The 22,572-nt window shown below is 36.2% G+C and overlaps 4 protein-coding genes across 5 annotated transcripts; 1 reads left to right on the top strand and 3 right to left on the bottom strand.

Annotated features, from left to right (window-relative positions):
- Window positions 1–1,103: 1,103 nt before the first annotated feature.
- Window positions 1,104–5,969, bottom strand: LOC109167842 (DDB1- and CUL4-associated factor 13). Its single transcript, XM_019316913.1, has 17 exons — window positions 5,804–5,969; window positions 5,628–5,717; window positions 5,425–5,536; window positions 5,126–5,153; window positions 4,655–4,753; window positions 4,478–4,547; window positions 4,349–4,383; window positions 4,174–4,248; window positions 3,991–4,086; window positions 3,668–3,731; window positions 3,448–3,501; window positions 2,957–3,042; window positions 2,776–2,836; window positions 2,603–2,667; window positions 2,263–2,368; window positions 1,798–1,886; window positions 1,104–1,573 (listed from the first exon to the last, which is right to left on the bottom strand). Exons 1-17 carry the CDS (start codon window positions 5,870–5,872, stop codon window positions 1,411–1,413), a joined length of 1,362 nt encoding a protein of 453 aa, XP_019172458.1. The 5' UTR covers window positions 5,873–5,969; the 3' UTR covers window positions 1,104–1,410.
- Window positions 5,970–7,450: 1,481 nt separating this feature from the next.
- LOC109167832 lies at window positions 7,451–10,958 on the top strand. 2 transcript variants are annotated; one of them, XM_019316909.1, is made up of 3 exons: window positions 7,451–7,839; window positions 8,291–9,890; window positions 9,985–10,958. In XM_019316909.1, the coding sequence occupies exons 2-3, from the start codon at window positions 8,292–8,294 to the stop codon at window positions 10,939–10,941; spliced, it is 2,556 nt and encodes an 851-aa protein (XP_019172454.1). In that variant the 5' UTR covers window positions 7,451–7,839; window position 8,291; the 3' UTR covers window positions 10,942–10,958. The 2 variants fall into 2 exon arrangements, with proteins under 2 accessions (XP_019172454.1, XP_019172449.1); XM_019316904.1 differs by lacking the exon at window positions 7,451–7,839 and having other exon boundaries at window positions 8,233–9,890.
- A 1,441-nt stretch (window positions 10,959–12,399) lies between these two features.
- On the bottom strand, window positions 12,400–12,967 carry LOC109167893. Its single transcript, XM_019316964.1, has 2 exons — window positions 12,800–12,967; window positions 12,400–12,643 (listed from the first exon to the last, which is right to left on the bottom strand). Exons 1-2 carry the CDS (start codon window positions 12,938–12,940, stop codon window positions 12,410–12,412), a joined length of 375 nt encoding a protein of 124 aa, XP_019172509.1. The 5' UTR covers window positions 12,941–12,967; the 3' UTR covers window positions 12,400–12,409.
- A 1,569-nt stretch (window positions 12,968–14,536) lies between these two features.
- Window positions 14,537–22,162, bottom strand: LOC109167825 (26S proteasome non-ATPase regulatory subunit 2 homolog A-like). Its single transcript, XM_019316900.1, has 26 exons — window positions 22,056–22,162; window positions 21,776–21,975; window positions 21,420–21,520; window positions 20,514–20,634; window positions 20,361–20,420; window positions 20,105–20,172; window positions 19,824–19,866; window positions 19,559–19,624; window positions 19,364–19,402; window positions 19,184–19,266; window positions 18,868–18,982; window positions 18,668–18,742; window positions 18,123–18,278; window positions 17,799–17,906; window positions 17,617–17,721; window positions 17,408–17,548; window positions 17,215–17,319; window positions 16,798–17,016; window positions 16,462–16,575; window positions 16,170–16,385; window positions 15,961–16,020; window positions 15,743–15,856; window positions 15,569–15,654; window positions 15,300–15,408; window positions 15,022–15,200; window positions 14,537–14,916 (listed from the first exon to the last, which is right to left on the bottom strand). Exons 2-26 carry the CDS (start codon window positions 21,896–21,898, stop codon window positions 14,841–14,843), a joined length of 2,682 nt encoding a protein of 893 aa, XP_019172445.1. The 5' UTR covers window positions 21,899–21,975; window positions 22,056–22,162; the 3' UTR covers window positions 14,537–14,840.
- Window positions 22,163–22,572: the final 410 nt, after the last annotated feature.

Raw genomic sequence — 22,572 nt, 5'->3', positions numbered from 1 at the left:
CCGTCTTTACTTGCTTCGCGGAGGCGGTGGCCGTGTGGATAACTGAGCGGTGCAAGTAGAATATGGAGAGGGTTAGCAGTTGTTTCAAATTACTTAATAAAAAAATTTCACTTTTGGTCACTTGACTAGTATACACGAATCACATTTAGTCATTGACTTAAAATTTTCTAATGAGTAAATACCCAAAATGGTCCCTCGACTATAGCTAAATTCACAAATTGGTCCTCAACTTTCAATTTCACCCAATTAAGTCCTTAACTTTGTAGTTTTAACACAATTTGGTCCTCTGTCTATTTGACTGTTTGTTGACTGTGATTTTTGAGGATATATATGTAATTTCATGGTTCATCATCGGTTTTTTAAGGTTCCGGTTGTATTTCCAGACCGCACTGTTACATTTGAATCCACTGTCGAAAGCAATCTACCGAACCCGGTAACCTTCTTCATCCTCCCTTTGGATTCAATGTAGTTGAATTCGTACCAGAGCGAAGAAGACGACGTGTTTCTGAACCGGTGCAACGTCATCCTGGAGGCCTCCACGTGCTCCGACGAGAGCTGAAGGTTCTTCTGGAGATCGTCGATCACGGTCAACAAACGGTCAATTAGATGGAGGACCAAATCGTGTCAAAATTGCAAAGTCAAGGACTTAATTGGGTGAAATTGAAAGTTGATGACCAATTTGTGAATTTAGCTATAGTCGAGGGACCATTTTGGGTATTTACTCTTTTCTAATTAAGTGCATGACTATGTAATTTGTATATTTGATTATGTTGTCCAATTTCTCAAAAAACTTTTGTCATAAGTACTCCTTCTGAAAGGAGCATTGCATTTGCTTTTTTCGAGCATTGCATTTGCTTTTTTTCGAAAGGAGCATTGCATTAAATAAATAATTAAATATAATACAAAATACAAATTACATGTGTACCTAATTAGAAAATTGTAATAGTCAAAAGACCAAATGTGATTAATATACACTCCGTAATAGTTTGGGGACGAAAAGCAAATTTTATTCTTACTTTATTATAAGAAAAAACTTGAGTAGATTATGACTCTATATTAAAAAATTACGTATTTAAATTTTACTAAAACACTGATGTGGATGATAAAAGAATGAAATAGCATTTTTTTATAAAAGATATAAAATACCAGTACAATATTGGTGGAAGAGTTCAAAATTGTTAACTGTTTGTGTTTGGTTTGATATTATATCTAAACCAATCATCTTAACCAGACCAAAAGATCTAAAGCTAAAGCAGGAGTGTTGGTTCCTTTACATGTAATTATAAAACAAAGATTGTCGAAATAGATTCTAAGCTCCCTAAAATAGATGTTCTTGATGGGTTCAGTTCTGGGTTTTATCCCGAGGGTAGGAGTGAAAGAATACTGTGTAAGGGAGGATGAAGCAGCCACTCATTCAACTTCTTGAATGATTCTTTTCTTACGTAATGGCTCGTTTGGCATGCTGCCTGGTCTGCTGTGAGCTCTCTTTCTAGCTTCCTTCTTCCTTTCTGATTCAGTCATCTCCCGTCTCAGATTAGAAGCCTTGTATATTGCCTTGGGCAAGTGACGATGTCTGCAAATTCAAAGCAAAGTGATGAAGTGAGCAATCTCCCTTGAAGGAGTTTTTGTATTCAACTCATTTAACGCCAAGAATTCTGCATTTGTCTTTTTATACTCTTCTTATTTGAGCTTAGACACGGGTTTTGATCACTTTGTGAGCAGTGGAATTCATAAAAAGAACACAGATAGCATGGGTGACTGCAACACTCTTAATGTTTGTTGATAGTCCAGGCTTACCTGTCAATGCGTTTGATTCCAGGAAGATGCTTGAAACGATTCTTGAGAGCCACGTGATATTCATGCTTTCTACGTTCTCTGGGCAAAAGCTGCAACAAGTATATTTTTTGCATGTAAATCGTGCTAGATAAAAAGTTAATGCTGAAAGAGTCGGAGCAAATCAATGATAAATTCTAAGTTCAACAACTTTCCCCCTATAAATCGTGTATAAAACGTCTGCTGTATTATAAATGCCAACGACAATATTGATGAAGAAGAAAATGATGACGCATGATGTTTCCTTGTATTTAAGCCTTAAGACAGTATAAGATATTGAACCTACTAATTTACCTAGACTGTAGGTAACTTTATGTTCCATTGAATGTACAATGGAACATAAATTCCTTACAAATATGCGAATAAAATTATAGAAGAAAAGTTGGATTAAAATCGATAAACAAGAAATGGAGACCAAAAGAGACATACCACTCCCATTTGCTCAGATGCTTTAGCTTTCCATAAACGAAGGTTGGTATCATCACTTCCTGAGATAAGGTAACTTGCATCGCAACTGAACTTCACACAGAACACCCTGTGATTCACCACAGATAAAGGTCAGGACACTTCTTAGTAGAGGAGAATTGCAAACTACACAGACATGGCTCCAACTCAACTGAATTCTTAGCCTCATTTTCCATGTTTTGTCAGATATGACCAATGATTACTCCGTATTTAAATCAATTTAAAAGAGAGAAAAAAAAAATCGCTAACCTACAACATTAAAAATAAAACATGGATGTAAAGAATAGATATAGTTCCAAACAACCTTTGCATCCTCTTTGTATGATAGATTTCCCTACTGTGACCACCATTATAATGGAATATTCTCACCTACCAATGAAGTATGGTTAGTGTATGGAAGCCATCTTATTCTATATATGTGCATTTATACATGGTGAGACTATGTCAAATGATTCAAGAAAAAGAGAGAACACAAACTGTTCTATCGTAAGATCCAGTAACGAATTCACGACCAGTTGGTGAATAGTCTATATCCATCCTGCAAAATGATCATGAGTGTAAAAAATCATTCAATTCGAATTAAGTAATAAATAAGCTAGAACTCAAATAGTGGGAGCAACCACTCTACTCTTTTGCAAATAACAAGACATTCTCTTACACTGCGGAAACATGATCCTTGTGAACACATTTAGCTTCATTTAGTTTTCTAGCATCATAGCTGTAGCAGTTACAATCCTCATTTGCCTACAAATATGAGATATATGTCCTTATAAGAAATAAAGAATTAAATAGAAGTACTAAGAAATATCTACCAATGACCATGCCAAACACCCAAAAGTATCAACTATATGCACAGACCACTTCTCAGTAGTTGGTCATGTGTGAGTAATAAATACAGGATATCATTCAGTTCCTTCTCAACACTTTATAAGGCATACCAAATAGTCCTAATGCTCACAAAAGCACTTAACATTTGGAAGTATGTCCAACTGATGACTAAAAATTGAGCGTAAAACTAGAAAAATAAGTTGACAACAATTTGCAAAGGGCTTCTTTTTGTCAAGGAAACTACCAAGTTTTGCACTATTATCATTCCATCAACAGAAGTATAAATGAAATTTCAAGAAAGTGATTTGCAGTCACACTTACAGCAGTGAAATTCATTGGTTCCATGGGATTCCAGGCGATTGAGTTGGTTCTGGTCTGTAAAGGAGACATCATGTCAGATTCATTAAATAAGCACTACATGTCGATGGCAAAGAATGCAGGCCTGGAATTTGCATGATGCCATGAGTAGAATATTTTAACTAACTTATAAATTAGAACTAATCTTTGTAATTAATGTTACAGAGACAGTCTAGCTGCTTACCCTCATAATAATCTTTCTTGCAGGAGATGACATTCGTAAATCATATATAGCTATGCTTCTATCACTGCAAGGAGAAAAAACTACAAGAATAAGTAAATGCAGATTAATGGGCAGTAATACAGTTATACAGTTATAATTTGGAAGTAGAAGTAAAGCATCATCTCATACACAATATAAATCATTGATTTTTTTTAAAAAAAAAAGTAAATACTAATTTCCCATTCTGGGTTCAAGTACCACAGGCAAAGGCTTAATACAACATTAACATGATGGGAATTTACAGTAATTAAAGAGTAAACTAACTATTCTGGATAGACACAAACCTAGCTGATGTAGCCAAAATATCAGGTTCACCAGGATTAAATCGAACTGATATTACAGTATCTTTTCCCCATTCAAAACTGTTCACTGGCTGGGACCTGTATCAAAGAGACACTTAAAAATTTAAAAATTAATTAAATAAAAAGTTCAAACTCGTGTTAAACAAAGAAAAAATCGAATCAGACCTGTTGTGGTCCCATATGTCTACTTGGGCACCAGCTGTTGCAAAAAGGTTACCATCCCATTGGTGGTCAACAGCCCTGGGGAAAATAAGCATATCATCAGAATTAGAAGTAAAAAAAAAAAAAAACAACAACAACAACAACAACAAATGTCCAGGCAAAATAAAATAAAACCTACCGGAATCCATTTTTCCAGACATAAACTGCTAATGACTGCAAATAAGCAAAACTCAGATCATTAGAAAATCATGTATGTATGTCATTTGCACGCATTTAAGTCAACAGCAATTCAGGAGAAGTCTAATACCTTGGCTGAGTCATCAGATGCATCATCAGGCTCCATTAAAGAAGAATCAGGAACTCTCCATAGCCTCACACTATAATAAAATTGTCCAAAATATGCAGCAGCAAGACTTCCATCATAATCCATTCTTCACAAACAAAATTCAAACCTTTACATATAAGAGAAATTGTAAGGACTTACGTGCAATCAGTTCCACATGACACAAGAATTCGACCATCTGTAGACGCTGCCAATCCATGCACTGCACCTTGGTGACCAGGAAACTGACATACTGTTTTCCTTTTAATATTTATATTTAGAAAGACGGTGTTAAAACGAATAGCCCCATTATTGTGTGCATAATAAAAAGTTACTAGCATGCAAACAGGGAAATGATATTATCAAGTAAAAATGATAAATAGGGGAATACAACAGTTCAATCAATGGAAATTCTCCTGAATAGAGGGTAGATGAGGTACAACAAGACTCAAGATCAAGTCTAGGAGTAAAAAGCAAACAGGGAAAAGGAAATTTCTCCGATAAGGTATAATATATTACCACATATTGCTAACCTGATATCTATGCGCTAGGGAACTGTATTACTCAATTATATGAAGTGAAGCATTCTCCCTAGCAAAGATTAAGTAGAAACTATTTGAATGGGAACATTACCTGTTAGCTATATCCCAAAGGCGAATATCTGCAAACAGAGTCAAATTCCCCAAATTATAATAATAAAAAATACATAAAAATGCTCCAATATTTATAGTTTGTTGCCACATGACATTTAAAAGATAGAAAAGGTTAGTTGGGTTTAGTTATTAACTTGCATTAAGCCATTCCTAGTAATGGCATATTTACAGGTGAAACTAAAAATTTACTTTTTCTTACTATTGAAGATTGAAGTTCCAAATAGAAAACCACATTCATAAAACAAACAAAAAGCCTGCAACCTATCCACTCCTTAATACCTCCATCCATTGAACCCGAAAATATTCCTTTCAAGTGATTTGGATTTTTAGCCATTGCCGAGATTGCATCTATATGCCCATCCATAGCCGCAACGAATGGCCTCGCAAATATCTGATTCCACATAACAGTGAAAAACATCACAAACTTAGCAAAACAAAACAAAACAAAAAACCCAAAAAAAGAATTTTTAAGGCGTACTTACCTTCTCTAACTTAACAGCGTTCAAAGCACGGACGTATTCCGTCGCCTTCTCTTGAGTTCGAAGTTTGGGATCGAAGTTTCGAAATACCCTCTGAAAACATTCGAATTCGAAGCTAAGCCGTAGCTCATGAAGCAGTAATGGAGGTGGTAGCAAATATGTAATAAAATAGAGCATACCTGAAGGTCCTGACTGCGTTCTCGGGTGAAGTCATCCGTCGAACGCGATATCACCTTCACCTTCACCATTCCGTCTACCTTCGACCGAGGAGATGAATGCCACAGAGAAAAGAGAGACGAGACGGTCCAGAGAAACCCTACACAGAAGCAGAGAGGTATAGCCCGGTTCGGTTTGTGTGTAAACTGCGGAGTAATTAGTTTAATGAGTTTATTACTGAAATGGTCCCTCGACTATTGCGAAATTACCAATTTGATCTTTAACAATTTTTCTTTTTCAATTAAGTCTTTTGACTTTTAAAAAGTTAATCATTTTGGTCCTCCGTTAGGTTAGAGGTTAAAAGTCCGTTAAATTAGAGGGCATTAATGAAATTTCGCATGAGAATGTCCATTTTTTAATTGATTAACCCATTTTAATATGAGAAGACCCATTTTAATCTGAGAAGAGTAGAAGACCCATTTCAATATTCATGGTTTCTGCCTTTGTCTTTCTGATTCACGCTCATCTACCTCTCATCGTACCAGAAAACTAATGTTTAGTGTAGTCTAGTGCTTGGAATAGATTACATTGTGGGTGCTATATTAATGACACATTATGAGTTAACAGGTAGCTTTTGATTAGTTTGTGAACAATGACTTTTGCAATTTTGCCCTTTTCTTTCTTTGGATTGCCATGAATTCATTATTTAATAGTTTATAAAATACATTTTTTGTGGTTAGAGAACAGAATAAGACGGTATTGCATTCTGAGGAGAACTTGAGGCGGAGATTTCTTCTATTTTTCCTACTCACATTGGGCATATCTCCAGCGTTCCCTTGTTTTGGGAAGACAAAGAGCAAAAACTCATATGATGAAAGACGTTTACTGCAACAGAACAAAAAGATACAGAAATTACATGTTGGAACCATCTATTTCTACACTACTCCTTCCACATTATCCCCAGACGCCATTATCCTCTCCTTACGACTCTCTCTCAGCTAAGTCCTGATGCATTTTTACCCCTATCTCGGTCGCCTGAGCTGGACCAATGCCGCCGGCGGAGGCGGGTCAGCCCTCGCGCTCAACTGCAACGCCAGTGGCGTCGTCCTCGTAGAGGCGGAATCCGACGCCATTGTTTAGAAAACTAATGAGTCTGACAAACCGAAAGAGTTCTATCTGCACAAAACGCAACATTATCATCACAACACACCACTGAACCATCTTCAGCCATGAAATCCCTGCTTGTTAAGGTAGGAGGTCTGTTTTTTTTTTTTTTTTTAATAACATTTAACTGTTCCTTCTTTCTCCAATCTCACACATCAATGGCCAAAAGGAAAGTTGAATAATTTACGTAGGTACTTCCGACGTCCAATCTGATTTATAATGGTGATAAATGTGAAATTTCATCAATGCCCTTTAATTTAACAGACTTTTAACTCGTGACCTAACGGAAGACCAAAATGGTTAACTTTTTCAAAGTCAGAGGACTTAATTGGGGAACAAAAATTGTTGAGGACCAAATTGGTAATTTCGCAATAGTCGAGGGACCATTTCGGTAATAAACTTTAGTTTAATAATTATGGGTGAAGTGTCAAATAGCACCCTGAACCAACAACGAAATGTCATCCCGCACCCTAATCTTATATAAGTGATTATTTGATTCATAAACCAAAAAAAATTGTTCGCCTAGCCTTTTTAACAGGTAACCTTCAAGTTAAAGGTTATAAGTTGGTGATGTGGCAATGACTTGGCTGCGACGTGTCATGTTTTGTAGATGTGGCATCCATTAACTATTTACTGTAATAACAACTTCGAAATCAACTCTAATTTCTGCGTATTTCAAATCAAATCCCTATCAAAGTTTGAAGAAACCTAAATCCCAAATCCCTATCGCGACTTGAAGAATCTCATTCCCAAATCCATAATCTCAAACCCATCCCTAATCTCTAGCTTAAGCCCTAAGCCCTAATCTGTAATTGTAGTTCGAAACCCTAAATCCCTAAACCGAAAAGACTGGAAAGAAGACTGGAAAGAAGGCTCAAACCTCAAACCGAGTAAGGTATGTAGAATAATATCTGAGTATCCTTGCGAATATATGCTTTTAATATGTAATTTTGTATCGATTGTGATGTAGTGGGGTCATGCTATATTGTCTATAAATTGAATATATGTTTAGCTTTTCGTAGTGGGGATTGAATATGTTTAAATCCTATATATGTTTAAATTGAATATACTGTCTTTAAATGTAGTGGGGACCTACTGCTTTAGCTTTTGTTTAATTTTGTATTGATTGTGATGCAGTGGGGTCCTGGGTTTAAGTTGTTTTTGTCTGTATATACTGTGGTCCTGCTCCAGTTAGGCTGTTTTTTTGGTCTTGCTGCTCTACTTTGTTAAGTGTAGAAATGTGCTTTATATATACTATATGATGTTGCTGCTCTAGTTTGCTGCTCTGTATAAACTGCATGATGTTGCTTTAATGTTAAAATGTGCATTGTATTTTTTTGTGTCAGGATGACTAATAGGGTGGATTTAATAATTCATCATGGTGGTAATTTTGTCAAATCCCCTGCGTTAAAATATTTGAATGGTGAAACAGAGGTACTGGATGTGGACCCTGACTTAATATGTTATCCCCACTTAATGAAATATATATCAGCCCAAAGATATGGGAAAATAGTTTCACTTACCTATAAGTTGACCTCTGAACCCTTTACAGCTTTAAAACTCTTACATAATGATGCTAGTAGTCTACATTTAGCTAAGATTGCTCGTGAAAATCAAAAGTGTGAGATATATGTTGAGCATGGGGTAGATGAGCCTGAGGTGGTTGGTTTATGTTTGCCTGGGCCTAAGGATGATGGGAATGAAGCTGGATTAGTGGGTGAGGAAGAGGTGGCAGAAGCTGATATATTGGGTGAGAGATTAGGGGTAGAAGATGAAGTATTGGGTGAGGAAGGGGGGGCAGAAACTTCAGAAGATGAGCATGGTGGCAGTGAGGGTGAGGAAGAAGGGAGTGAAGTAGATGCTGATTATAGTGGCAGTGAGCATATAAGTAGTGACAGTGAAGGTGAGGAGACTACAAATAGGACTAAGAGGAAAAGGAAAATAGGAGTACAAGCTGAACCTATACCACAATCTGTGCCCACATCTGAAAATCCTTTAGTAGATGAGGCAGATTCTGTGTACTATGATTCACAAAATCCACCAACTGTTGAAGAAGACTTGGAGAATGAGGATGGGAATGAGGTTCAATCAAGGTACAATGATAAGTACCCTAAATATAACTCTAAATCTGATCCACCCTTTCTTGAATTAGGCATGTATTTTGATGATAATGTGCAGTTCAAACTTGCCATGATAAGTTATGCTATACACACCAAGAGGGATTTATTTTGGAAGAAGAATGGTTTAAAGTATGTTAGAGTGGAATGTCTTGGAAAGGGGTGTGGATTTCATGTGAGTGCAGGGTGGGAGGAAAGAACAAAGTGTTTTCAATTGAAAGCTATTCATTTAGATCATAAATGCAACAGTCAATTCACCTTAGGCATTGTTAGTAAAAAATGGTTAGAATGGAAATATGAAGACAAGGTTAGGCAGAATCCAACTATTGGGTATTCTGAGTTGAGCAAAGATATAAAGTCTGAGTTGAACCTCAATGTCACTGTTAGTATGTGCAGAAGGGCAATTACTGGGATTCTGAAGAAGCTTGACATAGGGTATGAGAGCCAGTTCAAAAGGATTAGGGATTATGCACAAGAATGCTTGAATTCTAACCCAGGCTCTACTGTGAAGATTCACACAACTAGCACTGTTCCTAATTCACCCTTGGTATTTCAGAGGATATATGTGTGTTTTAATGCAATGAAGAAGGGTTTTCTAGGGGGTTGTAGGAAGTTTATTGGTCTAGATGGCTGCTTTCTGAAAGGTAAATTGAAAGGTGAGATCCTCTCAGCTGTGGGCAGAGATGGGAACAATCAAATGTACCCAATTGCCTGGGCTGTGGTAGAGATTGAGAATAACTCGTCATGGAGCTGGTTTTTGAATCTTTTGAAGACTGACTTGGAGATTGAGGACAGCACTCAATGGACTTTAATGAGTGATCAACAGAAGGTAAATCTGTTTCTACATTCAATATGTTTCTGTTTCTGTTTTCTATAATCTGTTTGTGTTTCTGTTTACTATAATCTGTTTCTTGTTTCTACAGGGGTTATCTACTGTAATTCAGGAACTATTCCCTGGTGTTGAGCACAGAAATTGTGCTAGGCATGTCCATGCCAATTGGAGTAAGACTCACAGAGGGATGGTTCTAAAGGGACTGTTTTGGCAGATTGCAAAGACCCCTAATCAAGCACTACTTACAGATAAGGTAAAAGCTTTACAGAAGGTAGATGCTGCAGCTCTTCATGATCTCAATAAGTATCCTATGAAATTTTGGTGCAAAGCTTTTTTCAAAGAGGAAGTGCGATGTGACATGACAGACAATAATTTGAGTGAAGCATTCAATAAGACATTGTTGGATGCAAGGAGTAAGAATATCATTCCAATGCTAGAGGACATAAGAGTTGCAATGATGAAGAGGGTTGCAAAGAAGAAAGCACTTGGTGAAAGATGGAATGGGAATTATGGCACTATTATTATGAAGAAGTTGAATGAAAACATTATTGGGAGTAAAGATTGGGAGGTGGTTTTCAATGGAGTTGATGGATATGAGGTGAAAAAGGGAAGGTTTCAATTCAAGGTCAATTTAGATTTGAGGACTTGTTCTTGTAGAATGTGGCAATTAACTGGTTTGCCATGTCCTCATTCCATTTGTGCAATATTTCACAAGGGGGATCAGCCAGATCAGTACATACATATATGTTACAGTAAAGAGATGTACATGAAGACCTATGAGCATGTACTACAGCCCATAAATGGAGAACAATTTTGGCCAAGGGCTGAAGGTGGTGAGTTACATGCTCCAGTTCCAAGGAAGATGACCGGCAGACCCAAGAAAAAAAGAAAGCTTGAACATGATGAAAAGAACAAGGATAAAAACAAAATAAGTGAAGAGGTTAGAAAGTTGTCAAGGAAGGGAAGGGTAATGACCTGTCAGCTATGCAAGGGGAAGGGGCACAACAAAAGATATTGTCCTACCCAACAAGGACAAGCTGGTGATTGACTGTTTTGGCAGTGACTTTTGGCAACATAAACCTGAATGACTGTTATGACTGTTTTGGCTTATGTATTCTATGTAAATCTGACTTATTCACTTGTGTAATGTACAATGTAGTATGACTTATGTACATATGGCTTATTGCCTTAATGCTTAATGATTTTTGGCACTTGTTTGGCAGTAACTTTTGGCAACATAATGCTTATTCACTTGTTTATGGCTTACTGATGTTTTGTATTGGTTTACTGTATTAGCCAGAAAACTGAATTTTGTATTGGTTTACTGTATTTTTTTTTAAACATCAATCTCATCTGCATCAACCTGCAAGAAATGGCTTCATCTCTAAAGTTGTAGATCCACCAAACAAATATCTGCACAGCAGGTCAGCTCAATAGAGCCTCATCCCTGCTGCCAGTACCACAACAAGCTGTAGACCCTCAGAGATTGTCCAGCAAACAATCCATCATTGGGTATTCATTCATTTCTCAATTGGGCAGAACAAGTCTCAGCTAAATCGACTTCATGGACTAGTTCCCCCGAACTTATTTCATACTGGCAATAGGAACTCCTTTTATCACCCTCAGCATACTGGCCATATGCATCATGGGGTGATATAAGGTGTCTCTTAGCTTTAACCACCCTCAAGGTGCTTGCAGAGGACTAAGCAGACTGGGGTGATATAAGGTGTCTCTTAGCTTTAACCACCCTCAAGGTGCTTGCAGAGGACTAAGCAGACAATTTGAATTAGTCTGCAATAATTGTTGTGTATTGCTTAGAAGCTTACAGATTGTGTATTGCTTAGAAGCTTACAGATTGTGTATTGCTTAGAAGCTTAAAACTAGCAAGAAGCTACTAAATGGATATATAACACCTTCACTGAGGCTCGAACTCATAACTTTCCAAATGGAAGTCCAACTCGAGTACCATTAGACTACATAATCTTGATGGTATTTCATATCCACTTAGTAGCTTAAAATCATCACATTATTCTGCAAAATTGGGCAGAACTGGTCTCAGCAACAGCTTCCTAGACCAGTACTCCCATGATTGCTTTTAGAGCTTAAGACAGCTTCATCAGCTTGGTTACATGTATTGGTTTACTGTATTGGTTCCCCAATTTAGGTGGTTTGAGTTGCTTTAAGATTACAATTGGTTTACATGTTATGCACTACTGATTGTGGTCTGGAAATCAACAAGTTTGCCCAAGAATAGAATGGACTGGAATTCAGCAATTATGGCAACTATTCAAAATTGCAGAAATTTAAAATGGATTGGAAAATATGACAACAATTCAATGCAAGCTGGACTGGAATTCTGCAATTATGGCAGAAATAAAAAATTGCTTCATTGAACAATTATGGCAACAATGACAGTGCAGACTGGAATTCAATGCAAGCTGGAAATTGAAAGTGCAAACTGGATATTAAATTGCAAACTATCAATTTTTCATTACAATGCCAAACCATTACAATTTCTAACTACAAAGTTTTGCTAGAAGCACCACAATTACAATTAGGAGAACAACACACTTGATCCTCAACACTTCCTTTTCTTTTTTCATACCACAATACTCATTTACAATTAATTCTTTAACAACTTCGATTTCATTCCTCAAAGATACCACCATCTTCTTTAGATCTTCATGCTCACCTTCAATCCTCCTTGCACTATGATCATTCCAAAGGAAGAAGCCACAACCATTGCCATCCTATACATACAACTCAATTAACAAAATTACCCATAAAAAAAGTAAAAAATTACCACAATAAAAAAACCAATTAAAATGCCCCAAAAACGAACCCTAGCTTTAACTTTAATACAATTGAAAAATCAAAATTCATACAAAATTTCAATAAATACATACCTTCCATCTTTGACACCCAAAGAATTTCTTTCCCGATTCTCTACTTGTGCACATTGGAGCTTTCAATCCACAATTACAATAAACACTAGGCTCATACTCCATGTTTACTTTAACCCGTGATGAAGTTGAGGAAGATGACATCTTGGAGAGTGTGGCTTCGACGGAGGGAATGGAAACTGAAATGAAATTGGGTCGTCGCCGACGGAGGAAACGGAAAACCCAGGCAGTCGTCTTCGTCTTCGTCTACAATACGTTTTTGAGATATGCAGAAAATGAATATTTTTTAAATAACCCAAATTCGTAGGAAACTGTTACATTTTAACGTCAAATAAGAGAATTTCGTACCTTTTATTTCCACGTCAGATTTTAACCGGAGCCACGTCATCTAAGCAACAGGGAAACCTGTTAAAAAGGCTAGGCGAACAATTTTTTTTGGTTTATGAATCAAATAATCACTTATATAAGATTAGGGTGCGGGATGACATTTCGTTGTTGGTTCAGGGTGCTATTTGACACTTCACCCAATAATTATATATTCGGTACCATAATATAATACAGAGTATTCAATTTTTTAAACGAAAAAGAAAATGACTATTTAACTCAAAAAATAAAAATAAAAAGTCAAATATATCATTAAATTTTATACAAAAGAACAATTAAGCACTTAAACTTTAAAAATGTACAATTAAATATTTAAATTTGTCAAAATTAGACAAATAAGTCATGTTTATCGATAACTAATAAATTGTGAGTAAAATTACAATAACGTGACAAACTATCATTGACCACCGTTCACCGCCTTTGACTACCGTTGACGAAAAAACAAAACAAAAACAAAACTTGTCACCGTTCCAAAACCAAACAAAAAAAATAAAAAACAAAAAATAAATGGTCGGTCACCTTTTCCAATATAGCCTTCTTCTTCAATGGCAATGGCGATCGGCAATTGTTTGCCTGTCATCGGAACCTTAATGATCGGTTATTCTATGTAGATAACGGGTTATTGAGTTTAAATGCATCAAAATGAGAATTCGAGTGCTTAATTGTACATTTTTAAAATACAAGTGCTAAGTGTTCTTTTTGTCTAAAATTTAAAAGCCTATTTGATATTTTTTAAAAAAAAATTACAATCGGATTTCAGAAATATACAAATTCATACAATTAAACTAAAAGTGATATATTTACTCTGTAATTGCTATTCTCCTCTTGTTGGAGAGGAAGGCGTGGGGTGAGGGTTGATTTTTTAGTTTTTAAAGTTTATTTTATTTAAATTATTATAATAAATTTTAAAAAATAATTTTTTAATTTGATAATTGTTATGTTAGCAATTACGATGTATCATGTAAATAAGTCATATATCAAACCAATACAGTTAATAGATCACTTTCACAATGAGTTACACTTACCACTAGATATGATAAACTCAAACCTTGTAAGTAAATCCAACTTTTTTAATGACCAAAGAATCTCGCAATCATTATTCAAAGGTATACATTATATAACTAACCAGTAAAGAACCATATAATGACATAAACCAATCTAAGTTATGCTCAAAGCAAAAGGCCAATAAACCACTCCTATTGAAAATCAAAATCAGAAGTTCGTAATTACCAAACTGTGACTAGCTTGATTGGAATTTCCTCCACAGTAAAGTTCAGTTCTGTTAACTAGGCTTATTTAGTTTAGTATGTTTATTTTATAATTGTAGAATTCTAATAATTTAAAACGAAGAGTATATGTAAATTAGTCAACGAATGATGGATAAACATTAAAGAACGTTCAATGTGCGAAAACAATCGTCAGAAAATCCATTCAAAACTCAAAAGTACGTCTCTGCCTTCTCTAATAGCTTTGTTGCATTGCTTCGTATACACGTAATTAGACATTAAAACAGACAGTCTAGAATGCCAACTTCTCAGAAGTTCATTTAAATCTGAAACTGCCATGCAACCTCGTTGGACAGTGGGTTGATCCTGGAGAAGACAGCCATGGCCAGCATTTTTGGAGTTCTCAGACTTTATAAGCACTCGTTCAATGGACATTAATGGTCTTCTCTGTACTCCGGGTTCTCCTTTAAGATGACAAAGCCTTCAAGAACGGGTGATAGTGGGATATATCTGTGTATGAATAATGGATATTGTATCAGCTTACATAAAATATACTCAGAACTGATTAGAGGCAATATCAAACCGTCAAACATGAGTTTAAAGAAGGCAGCTTACTTTTCAGTGGCAAGTTCTGCTCTATCACCGGCAGAGAGGAGAACAGGGGTTGAGTGGGTTTGGAATCCCGTGATTGTCTTGGGTCGACCTGCTTGACCAACAACGTCAACAGCTTGGCCAACACGTACAGGCACAGACAATGGTTTCAAGTTTTCGTCTACTGTCATTAGCATCCTCGGCTGTGATCCAAAAGTACCAAGTCAAGGAGCTGACGAGTCAACCACAAAAATAACCAAAAAAAAGAAAAGTTGGCATATCCAGTTCTCAAGAAAGCTTACCTGCATTGCCAATGTAAGGAAATAAAGCACATAATGGTATTTTCCCAAAATGATAGCTTTCATATCAAGACAAGCATGCAGCATAGTTATGAGCCCAGCCAAAGCAGTCCTGAAGAGGATGCAAGATATATTAACAAAAATTTAGATTGAGATAAATAAAGTGAAATTGCTTGTGGGGTAGAATACTTTTGCTAGCTAAGAAAACTGATTTGCACAAGCAAAGGTAACATTTGAATTAGATGACTTTTAAGAGGGAATAGAACTCTTACGGAGATAATAAGAACCGTTCAGAATGGTAAGGTGAGAGGGTTAACAGTCCTTTCCCTAGATGGACAAGACCTTGAGCGATTCGGACCTGCACAAGTAACACAGCAAATAGCTAAAGTGAAAAGGACACTAAAAAAACACAAGAACTTTTTTCCACAGGAGCATATTGTCCTTACACAGAAAAGAAGGTTGGCTTCCTTGTAATAGTAACTGGACAAATTACGAAGCATCCCAGCTATTCTAGCATTGTTAGTTCCAGCACCTATCAACCCCATTGAAATAATTGCGGCCTGTAGAATTGAGAAAATAACTCGAAGTTTAGACAGGTTTTTAAAGTTGAAGAGAAACCTACTGCGAAACTATGATTAAGAGTTCTTTCATATTATAAAAATACCATTGCTACTTCTGCATCAGAATCATGACTGAGCCTGCTTAATGTGTCCATAACGTTGACCTGTTTGAGACACCAAGTATGAAAAATATGGAGCATTTGTTATCAAGGGATACACAAACAATTTGTATTTTATTAACACAAGTAGAGGGGAGGGGAGGAGAGAGTGTGCAAGAAGTTTCAATCAAACTGGGTTGTTATATAGTATATACCTTTGGATTTGATATGCACAGGAGACCTAAAGCCAAAGGAACAGCCCTTCTGATATTCTGTTCACCATACTGCAAAAGATGTTCTAGTGATCTTATGGCCATGTCAAGTCCCAATTCCTCAGCCATAGCTACCATTGCTATTCCAAGAACAGCAGGTCCCTGGTAGGTTTCACCCTTCTCGTGATGTTGAGCACATTGACCAAGAAAGTGTTGGACCTGTGACAAAGAATTGTTAGCAAGTTTATACTGAACAATTTTACATGCAACTAGTAGGTTTTAAGATTAAGACAACCTTGAGAACATTCCCAGTTCCGGCAAAGGCACAAGAAAGTAGAGTCATGTCACAATATTTACTAATCTTTTCATTGAAAGTCTTTGAAACCTCAAGTGTGGCCTCAACACGATCCTATTACACATTACAAGAGAACAAAGTAACAGTTAGAAAACAAAATACCAAAAGCATCAAGTGTACAAGACAACAAATACAGTAGTTAACACAATGAACAAATGACTTGCAACGCAGAGTGGAGATGCATGCAGACAATAAATTAAAAAAAAAAAAAAAAAAAAAAAAAAAAGAGAGATAATATTTCAGTTCTTCTTGAAGGACATCGTTAATTGTAGTTACCTGCTTCCCAAGGAAAAGAAGGCCAAGACCAAGAGCCAAGAAACGGGCAAGAGGTTCTCCCAGCTCTGACTCACTTCGATCCATCAATGCAAAAATAATTGCCTGGGCAATATCTTCATTACATGAACCCACGAACACCAATCCCAATGAGACTGCAGTAAATGCAATCACATCAAGTGAAGGCTTTGCTTCAAAAATGGGGATGAGTTTCTGACTGATCTGAAAAACAAAGATAGCACGTTATATGGAGAAGAAAAGAACTAAAAGCATATAGAAAAGAAATATTCTCATATACTTATCCAGGTAGATAACCTGTAGGACACACTGAAAAATTGAATTTAGAATCATAAGTCATAACAGAGCCATGGTGCTATACTGCTATAGATGAACAACAATAATACATGCAGAAAATCACACCTCCTCATTCTGAGAACCTGCATATGCAAGTCCAAGCCCCATTATTGCACCAATTCTAATCGAAGCATCATCTCTGTCTATATACTCAGCAAGGAGTGCTAATGCCTGTGATGCAACACAATATGAGATCACAGTATATATATTTATAAGAACCAAATAAGTCCAGTAATAGGCAAATTCATAAAGGACTTACAGGATCACACTCATTCTTGACAGAACAGTTTACTACCCCAACAGCCAATAGAGCGCCCGCAATTACATGATTGTCAGTACTGTGAAAGTACTTGTCAATTTGTGCAAGTCCATTATCGACATCCCATTGCAGGATCATACCCTAAAATGCAGGGAGAAGGCATTAGCACTACAACACTCGTATGGAAATAAAATGACAAAAGTACTCACCAGACTTGCTGCAGCACTGGCTTTGCCGTGTTCTTTATTTTTAAAAAGCCAACTTGTTGAGGACCCACCACTCGAGGCCTCTGATGGAACTGTCATCAGCTTATCCTGCAAGCCTAAAAATGGTTACCATTTTACCCATGTATGCAAATAAAGGTGAGCATATACAGCTTAACTCATATTACCTGACCAAATCCAGCATTGACAAATGCATTAACAAATGTAGCAGCCAAGTTTTGCCTTGCTGAGTCAACACTTGCCCCTGAACTGCCACGGCCCTCAATCAAATGGGCCTGATGAATCCAGAGAAGAATAAAAAAATCTTAGATCTTGAAAACAACTAGGATGCATTTAAAGGATTGAACCCAAAAAAAAAAAGGTATGGAACATAAGAGTGCATCAGTTCCCATAGAACCATTTATCCAAAATTTAGAGGGATAATAATTGCATACTAGATGTTAAATTAAGCATAATATAAAGGAGAGGTGTTATTTCAATGTAAATCAAACCTTGTAGATATCCTCGGGGGATTTGGGCTCCATCACCTCAATGTCACGACCAAGTGCGAGATAGCCTTCACTTAATTTAGTATTGTTAATAATTTCCTGCAATACTTCTCTCTCTTCCCCTGAACACATCTCATCATCAAGCTCAAATGTCACACGCTGCACCCAAAACAACATAGGTTCAGTAAATATAGCAAGTATGATTCTTCATTATAGAAAAATGGATTACCATTACACTCAGACAGCCTAAAATGGGTTCAGTCTCTCCCTAATCCATAAAGATAAAGTAATCCTAATAGAATATTCAATCCCCAACTATGAGGTCACAAAGACCAAAAAAAATGAGCAGAAAATAGGGGTAAACTGGAATTGTAACAGTTTTAAATATAAGCATAAGAATATGGGTAATATTATTGTAGAAAAAGATTAAGATGAAATAGTATCTAAGAAGCACTCAAGATAAATAAATTACAATGACCAAGACAGAACTATAATGTCATCCATGAAGGGATTTCATTCACATAGAAGTAGGAAAGTTGAGGACTTACATGGAGAGCAAGGATGTAACAGAACTGCTTTTTCAGCAAAAGGTTGTCACAAGTTTTAAAAACATGCTTCACATACTGCAAAGTATAAACCAGGATCAATGGGATGAGACAAGTATATTATTATTATTATTTAAAATATGCAGTGATTTGAGCCATTTACTGCATGCAGAAGTATAATTTGAACTGTTGTAATAGCGTACCTGTGTGTTATCAAGGCGTAGTGCGATGAAAAGAGCACTTGCATATTCTCCAAATTTCGTATAAATATTGTATGCAATGTCTAGTACCAAGGTGTCATCTGGACCTGGAAGATAACTGTAAACAACAGATGTAAGCATGAGTACCATCCAGAGTCCTTGATATATTGATACAATAAAGATGACAGGACCATTATACATTGGCACATTGCAAAAGACTAAAATGTTTACTACTCTGTATAATGATACAGTCAAAAGATAGATAATAGTGCCACTAGCTGTAAGCTACATCCATAAATGTTTTAGCTACCAAACTTACTTAGCTGCACTCTGAAGGTATGAGCATGTCCTTTTATAATTTGCATGCTCTACATACTCAAGAAGAAGATCAAGATCTTCAACCTGAAAGAATTTAGAATGGTATATCATATATGTATTAACAAATTAGAACTGAGCTATATAACCATGATAAGACAATGAAAAAAACAAATATAAGTACCTCCATTAAAAGGTCAACTGCCTCAGGTTCTGCATTATGCTGCAATACAAAGCATATTATTCTGTCATTTCATTCTAAATATACTCCCCAGATAAAAAGGACGGGGTAACTAGCAACAACACACAACACTACTTGCAAGCACAAGAACACAAATAAATTATCTAGTAGTAGAGGTAATTTGCAAACAAGTCATACCTTCATATGGAAATGAACAATTTGTTGCACAAGCTCCATCAAATCATCGATTGGGGCCTCTTCACCCTGAAGCAGTTTCATACAATGTAAGAACTAATAACACACAAGTTAATGAAGACTTCTAACAACAAAAGGGATTTCTATAAAGAACAGAGATCAGCTTTGCAGTCTCTGCCTCCAGAAACAGATATGCTTCTATAAAATATCTTATGGTTTGTTCCTAAGAACTAGAAATAGTCAAACTCTAAAGTAAATGGAAAATAACCTGTCGTTTTACATACTCCTGAGCAATTTCTCCCGCCAAGTTCCTGCCAAAAGAAACCAGAATTTTTTTAAAAATAGTTATAGTAGTTAACTAATCTCACTATCACAATTTCCTTTTGGAAAACTGATTTTATATCTTCTTGTAAGCGGCTATAGGGAGCACCAGGTATTAGAAATCTAGGTCTAACTCATTTAACAAACAATAATAAATGTGACTTACATTTCAACAGTGATTTAGCATATTCGCAGTTAAGAGACAGCTGAGTAGATAAAAATGCTCACCTTACATATTCATGGCCCCAAGAACCAATATCATCATCACATCCAAGTAGTCTGTACTTCAAGCTCTCCTATAAGAAAAATATTTAAAAATTAATAACACCATACATGCAGCAAGAGATTTTCACAAGAATAATATTCAAAAACAACCAACCAAATAATAGCTTAAAAATTCATGAATACAGTATACATAACGAAGCAACAATTGTATATGAGCAATAGCAATGGAAGATGAAAACCTCAAATGACAATAACATACCCTTTCTCCTTCAACAGACATTGTCAATGCCAAAACAGAAAGTATATATGCTAGTAGTTTCTGCATACAGAATAAAAGCAAAATTCAAACTACAATGTATTTGAGTGTGAAAGCATAAAGGTGCAAATTTGAAACTTGCAAACAACTACATACCTTGGTATCTGAATCTGGCATTTTCTCATAATGCAACTTTAGTGTTCCATAATGAGGACGCAAGAACTTTAATGGCTTAGGAACTGATGTCATAGAGCTTGTTGCTGACCGAATTTCCTGCCTACAATTATGAAATTAGTATTATGCTAAAATAACTTGAAACCAATAGCTATTAGAATAAGAGTGAGCATCCAAATATCCGCAAGAAGGGCACTCTAGACACGATCTATTATTAGTTGTAATGTATAATTCATTAATATATGTGGTAACCACCAGTGGAGAGTTGCCAGTTTCCAGAATATGATATACCCAAAGTACACATGATAATGACAAGAGGTAACAACTCTGAAGGCAATGGAAATTAGCATTTGAATGCAATTGTCTACAGAGATAAAGCAGAGAAAAATTGCAATACAACATACAATTCACTCTCAGAAGATTGAAAATCTATTTTGGAAGAGCAAGAAATCTTTTCTGTTTAGACTTTTTGTGTAAAGCATCCATACATCCTCTCTCAGGCACCAAGGTAGATTAATTGAACATTCATTCTTGTATAATACAATTCTTTCATATTCTCGGGAAAAGAAGTACATTTTGATTCCAGAATAAGAATAAAGAAATTATAGAATGCCATTTAAAAACTGTACCTTTTTTGGTTGAAAAAAGAAATATAAGAGAGAAAGAAAAACCCTTAAGTCCTAATCAGAGGTATTCCTCTGCATACACTTGTTTGAAGACCTCAAGGAAAAATTAACAAAACTTTTCTCCAAGCTTATTAAAAGCAAAGAACTAAAAATACTACTATGAAGACTCAAAATTTTGTATTGCACCATACAAAAATTATCCCAAATCAACTGGTTAATAAACTTCAATATTCATGCAAGAGTAACTATTTAAGGGGAATACCTCATGCTCTCTAGGGCAGCCATCTGCAGCCCAGTCTCAGGGTCCTGAACTCGCTCTACGTACAACTCCAACTGTTGTTTGAGTGCTAGATCCTCCTCGGACTAAAATAAATGTAAACAATACAACTTTAATGCTTAAATTACCAAATTGAGGTATAAATAGTGCAGAAAAAACATCCAGACCAACAATTTGTAAGCTTTTCTGATCAATATAACAGTTTAAGACTATGAATAACACCATCTTTCAAAAGACCACAAAAAAAATACGCGAAGGACAGCATCTTTATACTCTTACAATGAAAGTAACAGTACTCTATCACAATTCTAGATTTTCATGTAGTAGATAAAAATGCTTACGAGATCTTCATCTTTCTTGTCGTCCTTCTTCTTAGGGTCCTTGGCAGGGACTTTGACAGAGGCCTCCTCTCTAGCTGGTTTATCACCTCCGGCGGCCCCGGCACTGTTTGGATCCGGCGTCATCGCTACTGAGATAACTAAACCCTAGCGACAGACAGAAGTCTCCGGTAAAAGGAAATTCAATAGCTTGGTGTTTCGAGCTGCGAATAGTTACGATCAATTTCGATTCATAAGTATCAAGCCCTAATTATAAACAGAGTTACAAGCTTTTCGTTCTCACCAAGCAAGGTTTTCTTCGCCTTTCTCTGCTTCGCTACTTCTCTTTAGTCTTCAATCATGTGCTTTCTGTTATTAGAGAATGGCAATGACTAATGGGCCTAACGCTAGTCTGGGCCTTATAGATCAGGGTATGGAATTTTTTAATTTTTTTGGAAAGTGGATATAGAAATTATATTATGGATGATGGTCCATAAATAAGGAATTATATTATGGATGATGGTCCATAAATAAGGTGTTTGGTATACATGAATAACAATTTTTTTATATGTAGTGGAATGGGGAAACCCAGGTGGAAATATATCAGTTTAACTAGGACTAAGAATCCCATGCCATCTTGACACATCAACACCATCATTCTAAGTCCTAGAACTTCATCGGGTGGCTTCCATAGAATATGCAGACCGAGCGGGTGGCGAGCAGAAATCTTCGTCAGGGCATCTGCTACTTGGTTCTGATCCCGAACTATTTGTTCAACATGCCAAATCTCCATGTTTCGTAGCTCCTTCTTACAAGCCTCT

Source organism: Ipomoea nil, unplaced genomic scaffold, assembly GCF_001879475.1.
Source record: "Ipomoea nil cultivar Tokyo-kokei standard unplaced genomic scaffold, Asagao_1.1 scaffold0317, whole genome shotgun sequence".
NCBI lineage: Eukaryota > Viridiplantae > Streptophyta > Magnoliopsida > Solanales > Convolvulaceae > Ipomoea > Ipomoea nil.
This window is presented reverse-complemented; position numbering and strand designations above follow the sequence as displayed.